Below are 24,126 nucleotides of genomic sequence, written 5' to 3' on the forward strand. Positions count from 1 at the left end.
CACTCTGAGCTCATTACTGCTCTCTGCGGGGACAGTGCGATATAACACGCAATTGTATTTATCTACATAAAGATTCATTTATTTATTACATTTGTTTCATGATAACATATTTTCACTGAAATAACTGTTATTTAAGTTGGCGTTATGCATTTTTTGGCTCTCAGTGTATAATACAAATACAGTTGTTTACTGTCCCGGACTGAATGATACTTCCACACTTGTGTAAACCTGAGAACAACATCTACTATACTAATTCAAATATATATATTACAATTTGCATAAACAAACAGAAACAATGCCCTCGACTTTCCGGTTTCCACCTGTCGCACTTGAGTGTAAACAGATTATTTTTCTATTTTTCCTAAATATTGAAAGATTTGATTTGATTATTTATGTTTATTTGTGTACTTGCCTTTACAAAGTCTTTTAAGTTGCATCTTACATATATAAATAATAATAACAAAAAGTATTTTCTGACCACTTCCGGTCGGTGTGGAGTGGAAACGCTACAAAACTAAAGAAGCTGTGACGCGGTGCCGCCTCACTGACCCAAATCAGCCCAACAGAGCCCGTCACTTTTCCCTTCAGCACAAACTTAAGGTAATTACATCTGTAAAATCATCGATACTGACTCCTCAAATATAAACTATTACAAATCTAACGAGTTTTAGTGGAAAATTGTGCGGGCAAACACGCGAACTTCAACTGTCACTGGATTAGCATTAGCACTAGGTAGGCTGTGTTTTTGGATGTTTGACAAGTGAAATAAAATCACATCTCGGAACTCAAAGCGTATGACAGATCGTTTACAAATGATTAATGTGTACATTCGTGATATTTGAAATACGTGTTTTGTGGGGAATACTGTCATCAAAATGAGACACGATCCCTTATTTTGTTTTTATTTAACTTACTTGTGTATTGATGGTTATTGAGTTTTCACGTGTATTTTCATCCATTACTGACAGGGGTGTGTGTTCATGGTCTTCTCTTCTAAAGCATCAGCAGTAGTTTGTTAGCTGTGTAAAGTTAGTGATTATTAATATAATGCAGATGAATCTTAATGTGACATCATATAATAAATATCATGTATGCTGAGTGTTTCATTGTATAGTTTCAGAGAGATCTGTCTCGACACACTGTATGCTGTGTGTGTAAGTGTAGTAAATACTGTTTGTATGAAGATAGATCAATGAATGACATTTGCTGATCACAGCAGTTGTCTTTTCTGCACATTCAACATGTATGTTAATGTTATTCAGAGTGCTCTGTTAACCTTGACTCTTAATGTTTCACGTGCTGTGACACAGAATTTAATAAGCTGTTGGGTCAAGATCAAGGGTGTTTATTTACTTATGTGATCTAATACACATTTTGAAAGAGTTTAGTTTTATTCATTTGTCATGTTATTGTAATGGTAAAGTTGAATCCAGCCCAACATGTGACCTCCAAACGGGTTCCCATAGTGTCTTTCCTGAGCGCCACATGTGCTGTTTTATTTTTGGAGAAGTCTCGCACATGGCTCGTAGTTACTCTTGCACTACCATGAGATGTTTCTTCTGTAGAATGAAGCACTGAACTCTATCTGAGAAATAACATAGTATATTCTAGGGATGCATGGTAAATTATCGGCCATATTGGTATCGGCAGATAAATGGTCACTTTTAATGTTATTGGTATCGGCCGATGATAAAATTTAGCTCGATATATTAAATCAGAAATAATTTCCTCTTGTTTAACTTCTTCAGCTGCACGCTCCTCACAGTTAAAATAAATAACAGTATTGTCTTTCTGTCGTTATCATTCACTTACTGCTGTCTGCCAAACATTGCTTATGTAGATGCAGTATGTAGATATTTATGAAGGTGCAAATTATAGGAACAAAAGTATATTGTTTGAACTTGTCTTGAACTTGTTTGAACTTGTCTTGAAAATTGTTTGAATTGTCTGCTGTCAGAATGCTTTATTTCTTGAGACCTGTTAGACATGTGGTTATAAATAAAGTTTTTCTGGGTTGCTCTTGAAGAAAATATATGATTTGTTTATTTAATAATAATAAAATATACCAGAAAAGTGTAAAGTAGATTTTGTACATGATTTTCCCAGTGACAAAAGAGAACTAATGGATACCTTGTTTTCTGCAGTGAAGGTTATCAAATAAAAGCACTTGTCCACTTTTTGCCTTTTGTTTCAGTTTTAGGGAATTATATTGTAATATTAAGATACTGCATATCGGCCAATATATATATATCTCACAATATATCATCAGCATCCGATGTTAAAGAATTATCGGTTATGAGGCAAAATTTACATATCGGTGCATCCCTAGTATATTCAAAATATATGAATAATAATTTGAACCCTTATTTAGTTATTTGCACCTTTTAAAGTTGTCATGTGAAGATCCCTATAAAGGTAATAGTGAGATTAGAATGTAGTTCTAGGACAGAATACAGATGTACCTGCTGCCCTGTTCTGTCTGGTACGTCTGATCTTTGGTTAGGTAACAGGTCTTATCTCAGCAGTTAATGGTTTCAAATGATTACACTGCTACCTGAAACCTCTATGCTCTCGCCAATCAAACATGTTTCTCTCTCTCTGTCACAGGCTTTTACGATGTTGGTGAAGGACTTAACTTCCTGTTGTGTTAACCAAACAGATGCTTAATTTCCTATGGGGGTGGTTACCACTATGGACCCAAATCCCGGCCGGCAATCGCAGTTAAGTGGGCATGCCCTAGTAGGGGCGGGGCCCGGGCCTCGTGGAAAGCACTACGTGTGTGGCTCGTTCGCCGCCTTCACCAACATCCTTGTAACGTTCCCCCTACAGAAAGTTCTGTTTCGCCAGCAGCTGCATGGAGTTCGCGTGACCGATGCCGTCCGTCAGCTCCAGAGGGAGGGGCTTAGAAACCTCTACCGTGGGCTCTTGCCCCCCTTACTTCAGAAAACCACCACCATAGCCATCATGTTCGGCCTGTACGAGGATTTTTCCCGGTTGCTCTTGCGCCACGCCCGCAGGAGCGGCGCGCCCGAGCTCGTCACGCGGAGCGTCGCCGCGGCACTGGCCGGCACCGCCGAAGCCGCCCTCACGCCCTTCGAGCGAGTCCAAACGCTGCTTCAGGACCACCGGCATAACGGGCGTTTCAACAACACGGCGCACACTTTCCGGACACTTCTACGAGACTACGGAGTGAGGGAGTGCTACCGCGGGCTTGTCCCGATTCTGTTGCGCAACTCGCCCAGTAACATTCTGTTCTTTGGCCTCCGTGGGCCCATCAAGCAAAGGCTGCCCGAGGCTCGATCCCGCGCGGGTCACATGGCCAATGACTTTGTGTGTGGCGGTCTGCTGGGGGCGGCTCTGGGCATCATGTTCTACCCGCTGAACGTGGTGAAATCTCGTGCCCAAGCACAGGTGGGGGGCGAGTTCGTGCCCTGCGGCCGGGTGCTGATGACCGTGTGGCGGGAGAGAGGAGGCAGCATCGTTCTGCTGTTCCGTGGTGCGACGCTGAACTACCATCGATCTCTGCTGTCGTGGGGTATCATCAATGCCACCTACGAGCTTCTCCTGAAAGTTTTCTGAGAACGCATTTCATCTGCCGATGTCTAAATCTAAAGTTCACTCGTATTACTTGGCTACTCTAAGTGTTGTGAAGTGGAATTATACTCGTTGTATACATTTTTGATCACTTTCTAGGGGAGCTTGGGGCTCTGTGGGACATGGGAATAAAGCACAGTGTTGCACGACTGACGAGAGTTTGCTTATATTAGATACATGTCGAGAGACTCGTGCGTTTATAACACAATCTCTGGACTAAAACACAGCGAGTCATGTGATGACGAGTCGTTTGTTAAGTATGACTTGACTGAGTGTTGGTAAACATAATAGCGGCATTTGTGGACCACACGATGAGAGACGTCTGTGCAAGCCCGTGATGTTTGTGTTTTTGCCAATCCAAAAAGAGAAATTCTGATGTATTCATTGAAAGGTTTTCATATAATGCTGTTTTAAGTGTCTTGTGATGGGAGTGACATTTTCACATAATTGTGGGTGAGAAGTAAACAAGTGATTCCTTACATCGCCTTCCGGGTCTCATTGAACAGTATCAACATGAAATATTAAGTTATCTTTATTCATTTTCGAATTCACAATTCAAGTATAATCATGCAGTTATATTCAATTTGATGTTGTCAGAACTGATGATTCTGAACATCAATATATTAAAGAGATGTTGGGAACTATAGTACATGAACACTGACAATTTATCTATGAGTAAAAGAAATCTAGTCAGCCAATCTGACATTCCATTGCTGTCTGCTGTTAGGCACCAAATTCAACCCTGCTGAAAAAAAACAAAGAAACCATTACAGAAATTCTAATGGTTTCCATTAAAATACATTATGAACCATTAGCTTTTTCCATTAAACCCATTACGAAAATCCATTTCGTAGTGTGTATTGGGCATAATTCCAAAAGGATTCCCAGCTGAAAAAAATCATAGAAACCATTAAAGAAGTTGTTATGGTTTTGATGGTTTTAAAGGGATTCTTATTGGTTTTAATGGAAGCTGTAATGTTGTCTACTGGTGTGTGATAAATTCTTTTGGTGTGATGTAAAATTCTTCTGGAATGATGGCCAAAATATTCTACACAAATGACTTTTTTAATGGATTTACTGGTAAAAGCTACTGGCTTGTAATGGTATTTTAATGGAAACCTTTAGAACTTCTTTGTTGTTTTCTATTGAGTTTCTATGTTTTTTTTCAGCAGGTAAACGCAGGTCAAATTGCTGAAAATATAAAAATTTTATAATTGTTGTTGCTGTTTAAGTTATCAATGTAGATTTTTATGTTTATTGAGTTGAAGCAGTCACAGAGGTACACGAGGTTAAATGTCCCTTAGGGACGTCTGATCTTACTAGTGAGCATCTGTGAACTTTGTGTTATTACAGAGGCTGTATTCCTGCTGACAGTAAATCTCAAAGTGTTTTGGAAAGCTGGCGTCATAAGAGTATAGTGTGACAGAGGCTGTTGAAAGAGTAACATTATAACAACATTTTGTGTTTTATTTGAAGTTAAAACCATTGTGGAAAAAGATAATCAATTAGTAAAGTTTTATATTTCATATGAATACATCCATGTGACGCTTTTAGCACTCATTTTGGATGGGTTCAAATCACGATGCCCATATTATAAAACATTAAAATACTGACAGGTGTGCATATTATGCACACATGAAAATGAGAGTTTGGCCTGTATTGCTCAATACAACACCTCACAGCAAATATTTGCCCTCCGCCGGTGCAGAAACGCTATAAGAGACCCAAACGTGAAAATTGCTCAACCTCGAGTCATTCTCAAACTTCTCAACAGATCAGACAAAAGAACAACACTGAACTCCATTGACTTCCATTGAATGAACACAAAACCACTGACACATTTCTCAAAATATCTTCTGTGTTCCATGCCATGAGGATGAATAAAACATGATTGAGTTCATCATTTCTTTTACTTGAATGATGAAAGAGCCACAGTAATTTGGGGTAATATTTACATTTGGAGATCTTTTCCATGCATCAAAGGACAACAAAGAGAAAAGCCTTAAAAACTGGCTTTGACTAGAGATTAAAGTCCAGTCACCCACACAGATTACAGTGAGCGTGCCAGTAAACAATCCCATCATTCTCTCTGTCTGAACTGCAGGAGACTCTGAGTGAGTTTAATCCCGGACGTAATCTGAAATCTCCTCCTGCACATGCACATTCACTCTGACTGATGTGTGAAGATCAATCTAGACAAATTGTTGATTTCAATCAACATAGAATTTTTTTTCAATATTTCAATCAACACGAGGTAAAACAACACAACATTTTTAGAGTAATGGGATGTCATGTTATTTTTTTAAGCAGGAAACCAAAAACAGTCTCTTGCTAAATCCTTTGTGCTGTTAAAGTGATACTTCACCCAATAATGAGAATTCTGTCATCATTTACTCGCCTTCAAGTTGTTCCACATCTGTATAAATGTCTTTTTATATCTGATGAACACAGAGAAAGATATTTGGAAGAATGCTTAAAACCAGACAGATTTGCTCCCCATTGACTCCCATAGTAGGAAAAAATGACTAAATCGTTTTTTTTTGTTAAACACAAAAGAAGATATTTTGTAGAATGTAGTCAATCCCCCATTGACTCCCATAGTAGGAAAAAGAAGAATGTTAGTCAAAAGTGCTCCAGAACTGTTTGCTGTCCTACATTCTTCTAAAAACGATTTATTTATTTTTTCCTACTATGGAAGTCAGGAGATCTGTTTGACTAGTTCAATTTTATTTACAAGCATTCTTACAAATATCTTTCTCTATGTTTATCAGTACAAGGACACATGTAAAACATGTCGCTGTGACACATTTGTTTGAGGGTGATGTGTGAGCTGGACATGATTTACCCCTCAAAGCTTTTGAAGGCAGTCATTGGGACAGACGCTACACAACACAGAAGGGTCATTCAAAATCAAACTTTTATTATCATGAACACAGTGGAAGGAATGCAAAACATACTGTCGGTTGTCCTGTCTCGTGTCATCCACAGAGCATCTTCACATTCAAACTCCATCTGTGCGCTTCACTTTCAAGTGTAATCGTCTCAACACACAAACTCTATAACAAGCTGTTTGTTTTTGCTACATATTCTTTTCTAGTTTATTTAATATCATTCTGAGAGCTTTCATAGAGTTCAGTTTTATGTTTGTTCTCTGGTAGCTCGATATGAAAATTGTTCCCGTTTGAAAATCGAGTCTGTGGTGTGCAACTAAATATCGGTTCAGTGTTCTTTTTCACTACTGATCTCTTGATACAAACTAGCTGTGTGTCATCTGACGGGCTACATAAGAACATAAGTCTGGCAGTGTGTGTGTGTGTGTGTGTGTGGGGATGTCGGGGTTAATATGGGTGATAATGCGGCCATCTGGAAGCTCGTCTCTAACTCATATTAAAAGTGAACAGTGATCACGTCATAATCCATCCACTGACCTCAACTTGCTCCTGTGATTCCAGTGATGTCATTCTTCATACACTGAGCGGAAGCTAAAGTTTAAAACCTGATCTAAAACATCCAAGGAGAATTTGAACCTTTGAGCCAGAAATGACAAAGTACTGGTCTGAGTTCACGAGGCTACGATGAAACAGATTCTTACTGGATTTGCTTTAAAATGGCTAAAGTCGCACAGAACATGTGACAAAATGTGATAAAAACTGGGTTCTTATGCTGGGTTCACACCAAACGCGAACAATCGCGTTCCACACTCTTTATTACTTGTGGGAAAAGTTTGCGATCTGACAAATATTTTCAACCTTCGCAGAAGACGAGATTGACGTTCGTGTCATTCGCATCGCCCACCGCGAGTTCGCATCTATACGCGTCTTTGCATTGACTTTGTATGTAATACAAATCTCAAAACGATTCATTCGCGTTTGGTGTTAACCCATTGATAGAGTTTATGTAAGAAAAACACTGGGAAATATGAACAAAACCAACCGTTGATGTACATTAACCAAGAAAATGTCCAGATTTGAAACAACTGAGCGTAGGTTAATTTAAACACATTTTTACAAACGCATCTGTTCATCTTTCACCCAGCGTTTTATGGTGGGGGGGGAGTAGGCTAAAAACTCAGCATTTTTGTGTTTTACTTCGGCTGTATTGTGAAGCAATAAAAATGGGGGGCGCTCTCAACCTTCTGTGCATTAAAGCAGATACTTTCATCAGCTAGAAACAGAACTACCTTCAACAATCTACCATAACCATACTCCGCCTGACAAACCCAGAAAGAAGCTGGTTTATGCTAATGCACACAATGTTGTGTTGCGCTATAAATCTCATCTGCATTCACACACCTGCACGTGAGCGCATTTCAGATCATTTACACTGGAGCATGACTGGAGCGTACAGAGTACACAACAATTGGTGCTGAGAAGGAAGAAAATCCTTTTCAACCAAAGTGAAATCAACAGAATGCAAATTCTGTTAAATATAAATACATGGCGCATTTCCATTGTGATGTCATTGAACAAAGTTTTGTGAAGGTTCTCCAAGATAAAATAAAAGGCCTGGGTTCGTCAGGGAAGTCCTCTAAAGTAAAAATATTAGTGATCCGCAACAAAAAAATAAAATTCATTATGTATAAAATGTAAGAAAGTATGATACGTGGAAAATTTCTAGATAAAAATCGTGACACTTGCATAGTCAAAAAAACTAAGGACAAGTTAGGAATAGCGTGAATATGGTTGGGATGGGGTGCTACAAGGTGACGATGCTGTTGTGTAAACACGCCCCAATTGTGCTATTACATCTTTGGACCACACCCATCTCTGGGGTTAACAGTCAGCTGATAGGCCAATATAAAAACTAACATCATAGCCCAACGTGACACACCAACACACAAGAATCCCAAACCGTCACATTTCTATTGCCATCTGCGCTCATCCTACAGTCCAACACGGATCACAGACAAAAAAACTAAACAAAATCAAAGTCCTTTGGAAAGTTTTGTGAGAAGTTACTGCATAAGTATTCAGGGTATTAAGTGTCATTTTTTTACAGGTTGTCTGGGGTTCTCAGAGCGTCCGAACTCTTTCTCCATTCAATAGGTAAAGAGCAGCACTAAACTAAACGTAAAAACGCGTCATAACACTGTTAATATTAGGTTTCCATGGTTATCAGAGCAAGAGGTAGGGATATCACAAAACACAAAATGCAGGTTAGAAACCACGGTGCGCATATACTGTATGTAAAAAATAAATACATACTACAGACTGTACATACACCAGGACTGAAAGAACTATTAGAAAATACGTTTGAATGCATAATTCCAGTACGTTTATATTTGAACTTGGCAAGACAAACATGAGAACACCTCTCTCTTGTTAGTTCCTTGGATGTGTGCGTTCGGTTACGGCACTTACAAAGATTCTTGTGTGCCAGCACACAATCTCTTTTTACATGCCTGACAGGCATCGCTGCTTTCGTACTCTCTGCGGTCCAGTTTCACCCTTTAACCCAGATTAAAAGTTCAGAGGTACGTTTCCGTTTTCTATGTCTGGTGTCCGTGTCCTAAACAGCTGCGTGAGAGTGAAGACTGTAGAGATGAGAACCGTACACTGCTTGGCCAACAGCCTGACGCCTTCGCCCTCTCTCGCTGTTTGTACGGCAGCCACAAACTCCTTGTACAGGTCCACGATCTCCTCAAGCTTCCCCAAGGCTTCGTCCGCGTCAATGTCGCCATGACAACCTCCACAGTCCGAGCAGGGCACTCGCATGCAGGTGGAGGCTAGTTGCACCAGCGCCCCAAAACTGTTACCGAGTGACAGAAGAGCGTCGTCAGGTGCCCAACCCACTCTCGTGGCCTTCTGGCATCCTGACGCCAACCTCCGCGCCTCGGCCTGAACCAGGCATCGCTCGGTCTCCGAAATTGTCTGCCCGATTACACCGTTGCCGTTTTCACACTCTCCCTTGCGAGTGGGGGGGTACACTGAGGATGGTCCTCTCTTCAACACTAAAAACAGTTCATCAATGTCTCGTAGCAGAGAAGCGTAACTCTCTTTGAGTCCTGCACCCTTCTGGCCGCTCACGTAGCGATGGCCCTGTAAGAAGCGGAAGGGATTGTCCACAGATCTGTGGTCCAGACACAACGATTCCAGCGGTCTGGGTGGGATCAGGAGTGGGCTGAGCTCAGAGGACATGGAGAGGGGACGCGGTGAGTCTCTCAAAAGGGACAGAACATTCGGAGAAGGGGCAGAAAGGGTGGACGGTGGAACGGGTGTGGGTTGAGGAGGTTTACTGATCTGGTTCCGACGGGAGAATTCGTACACGGTCAGATTGTCATCAAAGCCGCAGATGTCTTCTGTATGGCCACTGAAACAGTTGGCGTACACCGTATGACAGCCACATGCGTCCTGATGGGAAGGACTTGACGAGGATAGAGAGGACGCATTGTCCAGTCTCATAACTGCAGGGTTTTCTTTCTGTGACTGAGGCTGTTCAGACTTGCACGTCCCAAAATGCTTGTTCAACTCTTCTACAGATAATTGCTGTCTCAGCTCAAGATGGCTGGATGATGGTGGTGCAGGAATCGGGGTGGCCTCCTCCGGTCCATCTTTGAGCTTCACAATGACCACTTCAGCATCTTTCTCCTTCCATTCGATCAGAGACGACGATGAAGTGGCTTTAGGAGAAACTTTCTTGGATTCGTGATTCACGTCTGTTGAATGAGTGCCGTTGATTCCTGTTGATGAAATAGTGTTGCTGAGGGCTACAGTGCCCAAGATCTCTTGGGAACGGGTGAGGTACCACGGCATATCCTGAATTCTCCCACGCAAGGCTGTGGCTGAGAGACGCACGGATGAGCCCGTTCTGTTGGGGAGGTTAGGATTTGGATCTTCAGGTATGATACTGACAGACTGAACAGAAGGAGAAGGTAAGGGAGAAGGACTCGGTGTGTTCGATGCACTTGACGCTTTCATTGAAGAGCTTTCGGTCTTGAGTTCAGTCCTCAGGTTCTCGTGACTTTGAGATACACCCTTACTAAGTGTAGCAGGAGGAGATGTACCATTTCGCTGAGACCAGGGGTGTAGGGAAAGACCGTTAGGGGGAACATTCTGCTTGGCTTCAGGTTTTTGTGGTGGGGCATTAAGCGATGTTGACAGTAAAATGATGGATGAAGGTTTGGGAGGTATTGGAGGTTTTGTGTTTAGTTGAGGCTCTTGTTTTCGGCTTTCAACAGTCTCCTGTAGAGAACTCTTTTTGTCTGCTGTTATGATTCCTGTGTTGGTTTTTGGCTCTTTTTCAATTGGCTCAATGTCTTGATTATCAAGTCCTCGCACATGATTTGGAGACCTCTCCAAACATACAGAGGCATAATGAGATATTCCGTTTTGAGGTTTGGGTCCATTCTGAAGAGTCTCTAGGTCCTGGGGTGGAAGGGTAGCTTGGCGTAGCGCTGTGATTCGGGAAGACGACCTCACTGGTCCAGGTCCAGTGACTGGTTTGAACTCCATAGTATCCGGCTCCATCTCCAGAAGCTGGGATGACAGGTGAGCGTTTCGGCCAGGGATGTCGCCATTACAGTGCTGGGTTTTCAGACCTGATGAGAGGTTAGCGGTTAGAGGTTCAACAGGTGTAGATTCAGGAGGTAAAATCAGCGAGGGCTGATGGATCTCCACTTCAGTGTTGGCGATGTGATCAACAGGAGATGGTTTCTCGTTATTGTTCCGTTTGTTAGTTTGAGAGATGAGCTCTGCTCTTCTTTCCTCTTCATTGTTCGCTTTTGATTCTTGATGGTTATTCTTCTCCATTTGAGCTTTGAAATCACTGATGACATCTTGTTTGTTTCCCAAATATTTCTCTGCAAGATAATAAAAGAGCGAGATTGCAAATCATTTAGTGGAACTGAAGATGTGGATATTATTTGTTTTCCATGTGAAGCTGCTTTGTAATGCATATACATAGTATATAATATAATATGAACGTATGAATTGTGTATAAACAGAAGTGAGTTTACTGACCTGTAGTGCGTTTCTCTGCTGCCGGAGGAGTAAATCGATCTTGAGCATCAAAGAATTCCTCTTCTGATTCTGAGTCTTTAACATTTGATGTGTCAGATCTCATGGCCGCAGCTCGTGCTGTTGTCTTTGAGCGTCTCTGATGTTTTGGTTCAGTCTGATTGTTGCTGCCTCTCTCTTGTCTGTGAATCCTGGAGAAAAGTTCTTGAAAATTCACACCTGCTAATTTAGCATTGATGCTGTTAGCGGTACAGGAGGCCAACACCGCCTCGAATTCAGCCGACATGCTGGAAACGTCATTGTCCCGATCTCCCTCCTCATCTTCTTCGTCGCTCAACGCATCATCGCTGGCCGTGGGAGGACTCGGCAAATTGTTAGAGATTTGCGAGAGGTCGACGAAGCGCAGACCCGATCGATCATTGTAGGTCAGTTGAGAAGGTCGTCTGGGTTTGTTTAAATTCCCCCTCTGATTCATTCGCTCTGGCACCTCCAGCAGGTACGGATAATGAACGTCCAGATCTGACGCACCGGAACTTAACCTCTCCTCTTGAGGAGCACCCTCATGGTCCAGTCCACCTATGGCTGCTTTGATGCTCTCCTCCAGTGCGTTCAGTGAGTTACTGGATAAACTGGAGAAGCTGCTGTTGACTCGAGGGTCTGTGTACCAGCCCATGGTAACCGAGTAATCCTCGTCCGCGACAGACTCGCTCTTTACGGCCTCTTCCTCTCCTTCATACTCCAAACACGGATGTGTTACGATCACTCTCAGCCTCTCTGCTTCAGTCCTCTGGTCCGCCTCATCTTCATCACCTTCCTCCGTGCCGTCATTCGTTTGGTTGGACATGGTGTCTTCTGCGTCCAGGAGGCCCTCCATGACATAATCATCTTCTGAACTGTCTTGTGAATCGCTGCCACACCGAGAAATGTACCCTGCGCATAACAAACATTTCCAACCCGTTGAATGCATTTGAAAATACATAACAAGTGAACTCTTCACGTGGTTGTGTCTTACCTTCTTCTGCGGGAATGCGTCTCATTTTAGGTCTGGGTCCCCAGCGAAACACATTTATCGTGGGGTCCACCATGAGTTTGCAGTATCCAGCCAGCAGACAGGCCAAATCTTTAGCTCCAGCTGATTCCATGAGTAAAGCTAAAGGCTAATCGAGCAGAGAGAAAGAGGTTTGTACAGGCGTGTGAATGTATGCCAGTGAATATTTCCTCTGTGACAGGTGCAAACCTGAATGTCCTGCAGGTAGATCTTGACCATGCTGATTCTGTCGGTCTCTGACATCACCTCTATTCGGGTGATGTAATGGAAGTCTATGATGGTGGAGATCATGTTGAGCTGGTGGTTCAGTATTTGACTGATGCCGTATCTCGATCCCACCAGCAAAGTCACCAATGACTCTCTGTCCTGCAGCTGAACACACACAAACATCTCCACCGATCACAATCATACAGCCACAGATAAAGAATAGAGATATAATCACTTTTGTCATCTACTAGTTGAGCTACAGGAAAGATTATGTTCTAGTCTACTGTAATGAATCCATAGCATTATATATTTCGGCACGGTAAATTCAAATATAGCGGCTCACCAATCTCATTGGTTCCTGCAAGTTTATGGACTAAACTAGTTACAAGACACGCAAAATTCAGCGCTTTGTTCATATCTGAATCCAATAATTTGGGTTATTTTCATCATGGATGTTTGTGCTGTTTGGAGCTTCAACATTTTGGGACCTACAGTAAACATGAAGCGACAGATACATCTATAAACATCATGAGTTTGGGAAGTTATGAATTTGGGGTGACATGACTGTGAGAGAATTTTCATAACTTGGTGAACTATTCCCTAAAAAACATCCCTAAAACTTACATTTACATTTATGCATTTGGCAGACGCTTTTATCCAGGGCGACTTACATTGCATTACACTTTACATTTGTATCGGAGTATGTGCAATCCCAGGGATCCAACCCATGACCTTGGTGTTGCTAGCGCCATGCTCTAAACACTGAGTTAGAGGTAAGCTATGCTTGACAAACTTTCTTCAGAAAGTAATAAAACCTTCAGAAAGTAATAAAACCGTAATCTAATAAACCATCTCCACGAGTGAGGGCTGGAAATGAACACGTGCTCGTGCAGGTTTAGTTTGTTATTTGGGTTGAACACAGCAGATGGACAGAACTCTCTCTCTCTCACCAGCATGGTGGCGTTGTAGGTTCTCCCGCTGTATGACATCAACTCAGCCATCTGGGTCAGATAAGCCAACCGAGCCTGAGACACAGAAATCACCTGAAACAGTCCAAAGTCAAAACAGAATAGATGATTGGAATAGCTGCAGTATTTCAGATGCATACTATGTACTCTCACAATGCAATGCTCCTGCTATTTAAATTCACAGATGGTTTTATCCAAAGTGACTGTCTTCTTATACCTCAGTCTGTGTGAATACTGGATTCTGATTGGCTGGAAGGTGTGCATTAAATTAATGCGAATATATTTACATTTAATTTGTTATAAAAACCTGTCAATATGATTTGCTGCTTCCGGGTTACCGTGTGTTATTAGTTTTGAGAGGTTGTTTTCTGGGAATAATGAACTTGCGGCTGGCCAATCAGAATCAAGTATTCCAACGAGCCGTGTGATAAAGGATTTTAATGCACATGGCAGAGACAACCACTCGACGACCAGCCGTGGATAATACCTTATGTATAGTATTGATATCAACATAGGGTTAACCAGTACACACACACACCTTCTGTCGTGGTTCCAGCAGCGACTGGATCTTCTTCATGTGATGGTTGATAGCTTTGCGCAGGTCTTTATCTCTCATGTTTCTCAACAGGGTGGGAGAGATGAAACTTTCCAAACCAAACTCTTTCCTGAGAAACACAAACACACACCTGCATTAGAGCGTTGAGTTTTATAATAGAGTACATGTGTTTGTGTGTCTGTGTGTGTTCTTACACAATACTCTTGACTGATGCTCTGGTGGTTTGTCCACAGCTCGCCATTTTCTCATGCATGTGCAGCGCCGCGAGTCTCAATGCTGTGTTGCATTTCATCTCCACTGCGTATCGTTCCTGTAACACATCTCCAACACTCTACACACACACACACAGTATGATATCACAGCCCTGTTTTTATTGTACAGTGTTTATATTCTACACACACTCAGTGTGTTACAGTACCTGTTGAAAGAGATACTCAAAGGCAGCGGGGTCTTCCTGCAGAAGGTCGATGGGGTCTCTTGGAATAAAACACGCCCTGAACAAACATCTGTAGTCATGAGAGTCTTTCTTCTGCACCACCTGAAAGAAAAATACACACTATTTGAGTATATTCAAAAAGAAAAGTGACATTGAACCTTTATATGTAGCACAGATTGTAGCTTTAATATATATTTTTAAATAATAATACGTTTTTATATTTTACCGGGTTTTCAAAAAGACAGTGTCATTAAACTTTATTTCACAATAACAGATGATTTGATAGCTTCTCTTTTCAGTCACTTTTACACAAGTTATTCCTTAACATCTGCAGTGACGTGATACATGTGTGTGTGTGATTGTGTGTATTTACCTTCTGTATGAGCTCGTCCTCGTGCAGTAACAGTAGTTTATTAGTATGATACTGCTGTTCCAGGACCAGTGAGAAATGCTCAATGGCACGAATGGACAACTTCTCTCTCAGAGTCAACACAATGTCCTAAAAAAAAGAGAGACCTTTATCAAACATGACTGAGAGAGTGACTGAGAGAGAGAGAGAGAGAGAGAGAGAGAGGGTCTAGACCTTGACAGTGGTCCTCTTGTGAAATTTGAAGGCTTTGGTCTGGCCGTTCTCCAGATAAACCTTCAGAACATTAGGCAGAAAGAGAAGAGAGTTTCCCTGCAAACAAAAACACAAATGTGGATCAACTCTTTATCGGGGAAGTTATCATATCTGGTAACTTAATCGACCAATCACAACAGTGTTTCCATGTCTCTCCATGAGCTTGTGTAAGCGCATGGATGCATCCCAGTCAAATTAAGAGAGATCAGTCTACGTCACAAATAGTGACATCATGTCATGAGACCAATCAGGAGTTGCCGAGGGCGTTTCAAACTTCAGCGTAATTCAGGAATTTGTGAAACACGGATCTACGCTGCCGACTCCCAAAAATACGTAAGTATCATCGAAACCAAGAATAATAAATTCATGAACCTCACACGCCGGGAGAGATTTGGAAGAATGTCAGATCTCATGCACCATTAACTGCCATAGTAGAGAAAATAAATACTATGGGAGTCAATGAGGGGTGAGATCTGACATTCTTCCAAATGTCTTCCTGTTGTTTCAAAGACATGTACACAGGTTTGGAACAATCTAAGAGTGAATAAATGATGACAGGATTTTCATTTTGGGGTGAAGTGTGTAACAAGGTTCAATAAAAGGAAGGAATGAGACAGGAACCGGAAGCCCCATAAACATTTAATAAAGTAATAACAGCCGGTGGACCCTCACGGCGAACGGGGTCAAACAAAACATAAATACAAATACAAATGTAAAACATGTTCGGGTCCGGTCCTCTCTCTTCGACGGTCCGGTCGCTCGTTCTCTTTTATGCTCCCGATCTCCTACGTGATTCGAGACCGGTGCGCGCACAGCTGCTGCTCATAAACAATTACAATTACGGTCACGCCCCGCCTACTCCACTACAGAGTGTCCCTTTAAAATGTTTGCATATAAGTTTGTATGAGAGGTGACGTGTGTGTGCTCTCACCTGAGTGTGACCGTTCACAACAACCTCTTCTGCAAAGCGCACTTTCACCGGGTTTCTTCTCAGTCGAGCTCTCTTCTCCGCCGTGATGAACGAGGACTTTGGATTCTGACACACAAACACAAAGTGATTCTTTATCTGATATCTGTATGTGAGACACATGATTAAACGACAGCCCACAGTGAAAACAGATCAATGAGAGTCACCGGTACCCACCAACATGTTTCTGAGGATCGTCATGGTTATAGAGTCCCGGCATTCCCTGAGGGCGGAGCATAAACACATCAGTATGACATCAGTAGAGAATCATGAGGTCATGAATGGTGTCGATTTCGTAATGTTACCCAATCATCTTCTCTGCATTCTCTGAAGAAAGATCTTCTACCGCTCTGTTGTTGACTTTCAGGATCTGATCTCCAGGTAAGAGATGACCGTCAGCCGGACCTCCTGCAAACACACAGACACCAGTCAAGATGTAGAACCTCCAAGTTTCTATGGTAACGTGATCTGGAGATGCGGCTCAGGTCAGCAAATATCGGCCATCGGATTAATGATCAGAGTAATCACAGTGAGATTCATATCTGCCGCACAAACAGCACAGGTGGATGTTTAATGTTCTGTGTTGTGTTGTTGTGTGTCTTCTTCATTGTGCAATGAAGAGTTTGTTCACATGAATCTATCAGCAATAGCTCCAGTGATGTCACAATGAATGAGTGTGATGTGTCACGCCCGGCTTTGCCGTGCTGGGTGTGCTCACTCCACCATTGAACAGAAGGTGTTTGGGCGACTCTCTCCTCCCGGGCTGAAGGGGGAGCTGTCTGTTTCCGGTCCATCTGGTGGCAGCTGATTGGCGGAACTGTTTAAAAACCTCTCCTGCTAGTTGCTCTGGGCTCCGGTTTCTCTGGCTTTGCTCGGGCCGTCAGGCTGGCGGTAGCACCGTCCTACTCTTTTTGTCGTTTGTGCATTACACATAGCCTATACATTTTACTGATCTGCACCACACTTTTGATTTGTGTTCTTGTGTTTCTCATTTACTGACTTTTATACATGTAATGATTTAAATTATAATTTCATCGTATAATTAAATGTTTAATAAATTACTTTTGGTTTAACTTTACACCCTGGTGTGGTCTCCCCTTATGTCATTGCTACTGTGAGCCAGGTAGTCGTGACATATGGGGGCTCGTCTGGCCATTTGGATCCCGAATTGTAAATAGACTACTATAATTCGCAATATTGAGTAAGCCTAGTTGCGTGTGTAGTGCTACGTCATTGGTTCACATTTTGTGAATGAAGCGTAACGGTGATCAGCTGATGGTAGTCAGATCAGCTGGCACGCGTTGTGTTTGTTTGCTGGGGAGTTCCGCATCGAGTGTTCAGGTAGTGAATTGAATGTTAGTTTTGGGTTTGAAAAGAAATTTGGAATATTTGCGCAGATTAGAGAGATTTAACCAACCATATTTTGTTTGTTTAGTTTGAGTGGCGAAGTGTTTGTTGGTTGATTTATGTTGCAGGATGACATTTTACGGAGCCTGTTTCATCCCCATTTAGTGCGCTTCGGCGTTGTGGGTTTAGGTTGCTGGTCACTGAAGTCTGAACGAGGGCACCGCCGTGGAACACCGGCTGAATTGACTTTTGTCGGGACAGTACGATTCCATCGGTATTGGTGAGTAAATGAGCCTTGTTCTTGGACTTAGTGTGAATATAGGTCAGAATAGTAGGGGGGTAAATGTTTAGGGGGAAAATCCGTTTGTGTCCTGCAACGTAAGCTGCATTCCGCTTTCGCCCGATTTGATTTGTGTGGTTGGAAATGTTTAGTAACCCGAAAGACGTTGAGATATAGGCTTCGTTGTGTTGATTTGGTTAGATGTATTGCTATTGGGTGTTTGTAGATTATAGCCGAATTTGATTGTTGATTGGTGAATTGTTATTTAAGTGTAGTAATAATGAGTACACTTGAGGCGTTTTTTGATGCACCTTCAGTGGTTTTGCTTGCGGCGTTGAATATTAAACAGTTGCATTGTGTGGCCAAGCACTATAAAATTGATGTTATATTGCGGAAGGGTGTTAAAAAGCTTGAGCTGCTTGACATCATTTGTACATGTTTGATTGACAAAAAAGTGTTACCTGACGAGAAATTGCCAGAGTGCAGTCAGGGAGCGTCGGTTTCAGATAGTGAGCACAGTCTAGATAGTGAAACTACTCCGAGGTTGATGGTAGACCCACGGCAAAAATTCAGTGTATTAACATTTGAACAGCAAGTCGAAATGTTAAAACTGCAACATGATTTGCAAGTGAAACAAAAAACTTTAGAATTGGAACAAGAAATAACAAGGAAAAAATTAGATGATGAATTAGTTCAAAGGAGGCTTGATAACGAATTGGACTGTAAAAGGTTGGAAGCTACACAGAAAGATAAAGATCGTGAGTTGGAAATGAAAAGGCTAGAAAATTTAGAGCAGGATCGTGAGATTGAACGTATTAGGCTGCAATTAGTAGCTGAAGGCAAACTTGGAAAATCGCAACAGTCTGGCCTGGCTGGTATGATTAAATTTCTGCCTAAGTTTAATGAACATGATCCGGATGTGTTTTTTTCGTTATTTGAGAATATTGCGACTGAGCAAAATTGGAGTGATGAGGATAAAAGTATATTGTTGCAAACTACGTTAATTGGCCGTGCTCAGAAGGCATTTGTGGCTTTACCGTCTTCTGAAAAAAGGGTCTATAGTTCCGTAAAGGCAGCAGTGTTAAAGTGTTATGAGCTAGTCCCTGAGGCTTATAGACAGCGTTTTCGATCATGGAAAAAAGCAGAGAAGCAAACGTACGCGGAATGGGCTAGTGAATTAGCCTGTTTTTTTCATCGTTGGCGTACAGCTGAAGAGGTTGATTCTTTTGAGGAGTTGTGTGATCTTATGATATTAGAACAACTTAAGAACACTTTGCCTGATCGCATAAGTACGTACATTAGCGAACATCAAGTAAAAACAGCCGCAGATGCTGCTGTTCTTGCTGATAATTTTTCTCTCATACACAAGACTCCAGCTCGTGATTTTCGTTTGCGTGTTAATATTAATTCCAAAGAAGGTCGCTATGGTCATGTTAATTCGGACACATCGGTGTTTTCAAATTCAATTGCACGTGGTAAACCATCGGATTTTGATTTTAAAACAGACTGTAATTACTGTTTTGGGAAAAATCATTGGAAAAAAAATTGCCCGGTGTTATTGGAGCGTAATAAGGGGAAGGCTGATGGAGGAAAAGTTGGCCTTTGCGCCTCATATGTTCCTGCGGTGCGCTCAGAGAGTAAAGCTAAGAAGATTCCAGTAAAGACATTGGATCGTGCACAATGTACAGTGTCAATTGATAAAAGTTTGAGAAATGTTCAATGTGATGAATTAGACATTTCTGCATCTAGTATAACGGATTATGCACCGTTTGTCACGGAGGGTTTTGTGGCATTGGTTGGAGACGCACATCGCGTTCCAGTGAAAATTCTGCGTGATACGGGTGCATCAGAAAGTTTCATTTGTCAATCTGTCTTGCCTTTTTCATCGGAGTCTGATTCAGGAAATTGTGTGTTAATACGGGGAATTGGTCTTCAATCATTTCCCGTGCCGCTGCACAACATTCAGTTGTTTTCTGGTTTTCTGAGCGGGGAAGTAACTATTGCAGTGCGTCCGTCTTTACCAATAGAGGGAATCGATCTGATTGTGGGTAATAACTTTGCTCATGACCGTGTTTTTCCTGATCAGGTTTCACCACCTCCTGTGGTTAAGATTGGAGCTTCTCTATTGAATGAGACAGATAAATGTCAAAAAGATTTTCCAGATGTTTTTACGGCATGTGCTGTGACGCGCGCAATGGCGAAGCTGCAGGATGCCAACTCGTCTGATACATCTAAGCACACGTCTACTCGGATATTTATTCCGCAGTTACCAGCACCTTTGTCTCGATCTGACATTGTTGAGGCTCAAAAGAGTGATCAGAGCTTACAGAAATATTTTGACTTGACTGCAGATGACAATATAGATCGCTGTTATTTTGTGAAGGATGATTTGTTGCTAAGAAGGTGGTCACCTAAAGCGGGAACTGATGAAACAGATCAGTTGTGGCAAGTGGTGATGCCTGAAAAGTTTCGTGAAGTGGCACTAAAAACAGCGCATGGGGAAATAGCGGGTCATTTTGGTGTAAAGAAAACATACAATCAGTTGTTAAAACATTACTACTGGCCACGGATAAAGAGGGATGTTGCACGGTTTGTTCAAACTTGCCATGTCTGTCAGGTGGCAGGTAAGCAAAATGTTGTCATAAAACCTGCGCCTTTACAGCCCATTCCGTCTGTTGGTAAGCCTTTCGAGCATTTGGTCATTGATTGTGTGGGCCCTTTACCCCAGTCAAAATCAGGTTGTGTTTATTTGTTTACCATCATGTGCCAGGCGACTCGCTATCCTGCTGCGTATGCTGTGAGGACCATTACTACAAGGTCTATAGTGAAATCATTGTCGCAGTTTATTTCAATATTTGGTCTTCCCAAAATCATTCAAAGTGATCGGGGTTCAAATTTCACATCAAAAACATTTGCAGCAGCTTTGAAACAGCTGAATATCCAGCACAACTTGAGTAGCGCATATCATGCGCAAAGTCAAGGGGTTTTGGAACGTTTCCACGCCACTCTTAAGTCTCTATTGCGTTCTTACTGCATAGAGATGAAACGGGAGTGGGAGGATGGTTTACCTTGGCTATTGTTGGCGGCTAGAGCGGTTGTGCAAGAAAGCACAGGGTTTAGTCCCAATGAATTGGTATTTGGTCACAGGGTTCGTACCCCATTGTCTGTGTTGTCAAATGATCTGGATGTATCTGAACCACCCAAGAGTTTGTCTAATTATGTGTATGGTTTCCGTCGCAGGTTACTTTTAGCATGTAAAATGGCAACCGAAAATTTGACTGATGCTCAAAGGAAAATGAAGCGAAATTATGACCGTAAAGCAGAAGCTCGTATCTTTAGCCCAGGGGATCAGGTGGTGGCATTGTTGCCTATGCCTGGTTCTCCTTTTGGTGCAAAGTATGCAGGGCCATACAGTGTGGTTTGTCAAGTGTCAGAGACAAATTATGTGGTTGCTACGCCTGATCGTAGGCGGGCGACACAGTTATGTCATATCAATTTACTTAAGCCATATTATGCATCGTCACAGTCGCCTAGGTGTACTGGTGAATCATCTGTCCTGGTAGGCATGTCTGTAGCCTCTCCAGAGTTAGAGGACGATGTGCAGGGCCCTGACGATTCCATGTTGCATGCTCGTCTCAAAAATTCAGAGACGTTGGCAAAATTAGAGGGAGTTTTAAATCATTTGGATTTGCAACAGCAAGCAGAATTGAAAACTTTAATCTTTGAATTTCCTTGTCTGTTTTCAGATACTCCGACCTGTACAACTTTAATCGAGCATGACATAGAAGTTGGTGATGCAAAGCCGATCCGTCAGAGGTTTTACCGCACTGGTCCTGATAAGAGTAAAAGTCTGGATGATAGTGTCCAATATCTTCTGGAAAATGGTCTTGCGGTACAGTCGTACTCTAGCTGGGCTTCGCCCTGTTTGTTAGTAAAAAAATCTGATCATACCTACAGATTTTGCACGGATTACAGAAAAGTGAACAGTGTAACAAAAGCAGACTCTTATCCACTGCCTAGGATAGAAGATTGTGTGGATCAAGTCGGAGCAGCTCGTTATGTGAGCAAATTTGACCTGTTAAAAGGTTATTACCAGGTTCCTCTTACTCCTAGGGCACAAGAGATCTCTGCCTTTATTACGCCATCTGGACTCTACTCTTATACGAGAATGGCTTTTGGGTTGCGAAACGCCCCATCCAGTTTCCAGCGGCTCATGAATCGAGTCGTTGCGGGACTTGAGGGGTGCTCTGTGTATATTGATGATGTGGTCTGTTATTCAGACACTTGGACAATCCACCTTGCCCGCATACGTTCATTATTTGAGCGGTTTGCAGCTGCAAACCTTACTGTGAACTTGGCGAAGTGTGAGTTTGCTCAGGCTACAGTGGTGTATCTGGGAAAGGTGGTTGGACAGGGGATGGTTCGGCCAGTGAGAGCGAAGGTCCTTGCCATTGACAAATTCCCACGTCCTGTTACCAAGAAGGAATTGATGCGCTTCCTCGGTATGATAGGGTATTACAGGAACTTTTGCTGTAATTTTTCATCTGTCGTTGCCCCACTAACTAACCTGTTAAAGGGTTCAGTTAAATTCAATTGGACTGTGGATTGCCAACAGGCATTTGAAAACGCTAAGTCTCTCCTGAGTTCTGCACCTGTCCTGGCTGCTCCTAGGTTGGAGGAGTCCTTCCAGCTGCAAGTAGATGCCAGCCAGGTGGGGGCAGGTGCCGTCCTACTTCAAAAGGATGAGAATGAAATAGATAGACCAGTTTCTTACTTTTCTCGGAAATTTAATCGTCACCAATTTAACTATTCAACCATCGAAAAGGAGGCCCTGGCCCTTATTTGGGCACTCCAACATTTTGAGGTTTATGTTGGTGGTGGGTTACACCCTGTGGTGGTCTTCTCTGACCATAATCCTCTTACTTTCCTCTCTTCTCTTCAGAATACTAATCAGCGCCTCATGCGCTGGGCTCTTTTTCTACAGCCATATAACCTGTCTATTAGACACATCAAGGGGTCCGACAACGTCATGGCTGATGCCTTGTCGCGGGCTCTTGATGACTGTTAAGGGGTATTTATTCTCTTCTCCGATCTCTGGTTATTTTCTCCTGTCCCCTGTCTTTCCATTCTTAAATTGCTATCCAGACGCCAGGATCTGCTGGGTGGGAATGAAAGGGGGGCGGGGGGGGTATAGTTGGGTTTGGGGGGTAAGTAGGTTATTTCTTGTGGGTGCTGTTGTATTGAGGGTGATGAGTTTGGTTTAGTCTAACTTTAGTCTTTCGGAGTAATTGAAAAAAAAAAAAAAAGGGGTAATGAGTTAAGTCAGTTATTGTAATTCGTTTTTTTAGTATTGATTATGGGAAATGGTGTAATGAGTAGCATTTAGTTTTACAGAGTCCAGTAGGGGTCTCTGTCTTGTGGGGGGAGTGATGTCACGCCCGGCTTTGCCGTGCTGGGTGTGCTCACTCCACCATTGAACAGAAGGTGTTTGGGCGACTCTCTCCTCCCGGGCTGAAGGGGGAGCTGTCTGTTTCCGGTCCATCTGGTGGCAGCTGATTGGCGGAACTGTTTAAAAACCTCTCCTGCTAGTTGCTCTGGGCTCCGGTTTCTCTGGCTTTGCTCGGGCCGTCAGGCTGGCGGTAGCACCGTCCTACTCTTTTTGTCGTTTGTGCATTACACATAGCCTATACATTTTACTGATCTGCACCACACTTTTGATTTGTGTTCTTGTGTTTCTCATTTACTGACTTTTATACATGTAATGATTTAAATTATAATTTCATCGTATAATTAAATGTTTAATAAATTACTTTTGGTTTAACTTTACACCCTGGTGTGGTCTCCCCTTATGTCATTGCTACTGTGAGCCAGGTAGTCGTGACAGATGAGAGTTTAACCGGGAGATTGTGTATTCATTATTCACAAGACATCTGGAGTTTCATGAATGTCTTCTATGTTTCATGGGGTGTCCACAGACATGTTTATACTGTACAAACTGTGTTTTATATCCTGTAACCGTCACTCCACCCCTAAAACATCACACAAACCACAATTTTACATCTGAAATAAACAGCATTGCCCTTGACTTATAGGTGAACTGTGGGATTGATTTACAAGCATGACGATGTCCCCACCAGATCAAAAAT

The 24,126-nt window shown here is 42.3% G+C and overlaps 2 protein-coding genes across 4 annotated transcripts in view; one reads left to right on the top strand and one right to left on the bottom strand.

The window, feature by feature from the left end:
* Window positions 1–468: 468 nt before the first annotated feature.
* slc25a51b (solute carrier family 25 member 51b) lies at window positions 469–4,073 on the top strand. Its single transcript, XM_056769948.1, has 2 exons — window positions 469–600; window positions 2,608–4,073. Exon 2 carries the CDS (start codon window positions 2,674–2,676, stop codon window positions 3,577–3,579), a length of 906 nt encoding a protein of 301 aa, XP_056625926.1. The 5' UTR covers window positions 469–600; window positions 2,608–2,673; the 3' UTR covers window positions 3,580–4,073.
* Window positions 4,074–4,110: 37 nt separating this feature from the next.
* frmpd1b (FERM and PDZ domain containing 1b) overlaps window positions 4,111–24,126 on the bottom strand; it is a 38,654-nt gene continuing 18,638 nt past the window's right edge. For all 3 annotated transcript variants that reach the window (XM_056769944.1, XM_056769945.1, XM_056769946.1), the window contains exons 5-17: window positions 16,659–16,761; window positions 16,531–16,576; window positions 16,318–16,422; window positions 15,348–15,443; window positions 15,138–15,263; window positions 14,747–14,866; window positions 14,523–14,659; window positions 14,311–14,437; window positions 13,755–13,847; window positions 12,787–12,969; window positions 12,562–12,706; window positions 11,553–12,479; window positions 4,111–11,392 (exon numbers count right to left, since the gene is read on the bottom strand). In XM_056769944.1, coding sequence (XP_056625922.1) covers window positions 9,054–11,392; window positions 11,553–12,479; window positions 12,562–12,706; window positions 12,787–12,969; window positions 13,755–13,847; window positions 14,311–14,437; window positions 14,523–14,659; window positions 14,747–14,866; window positions 15,138–15,263; window positions 15,348–15,443; window positions 16,318–16,422; window positions 16,531–16,576; window positions 16,659–16,761 — 4,547 coding nt within the window. In that variant the 3' untranslated portion in view covers window positions 4,111–9,053. The remainder of the gene's footprint in view (window positions 11,393–11,552; window positions 12,480–12,561; window positions 12,707–12,786; window positions 12,970–13,754; window positions 13,848–14,310; window positions 14,438–14,522; window positions 14,660–14,746; window positions 14,867–15,137; window positions 15,264–15,347; window positions 15,444–16,317; window positions 16,423–16,530; window positions 16,577–16,658; window positions 16,762–24,126) is intronic.

This window comes from Triplophysa dalaica, chromosome 16, assembly GCF_015846415.1.
Source record: "Triplophysa dalaica isolate WHDGS20190420 chromosome 16, ASM1584641v1, whole genome shotgun sequence".
Lineage (NCBI taxonomy): Eukaryota > Metazoa > Chordata > Actinopteri > Cypriniformes > Nemacheilidae > Triplophysa > Triplophysa dalaica.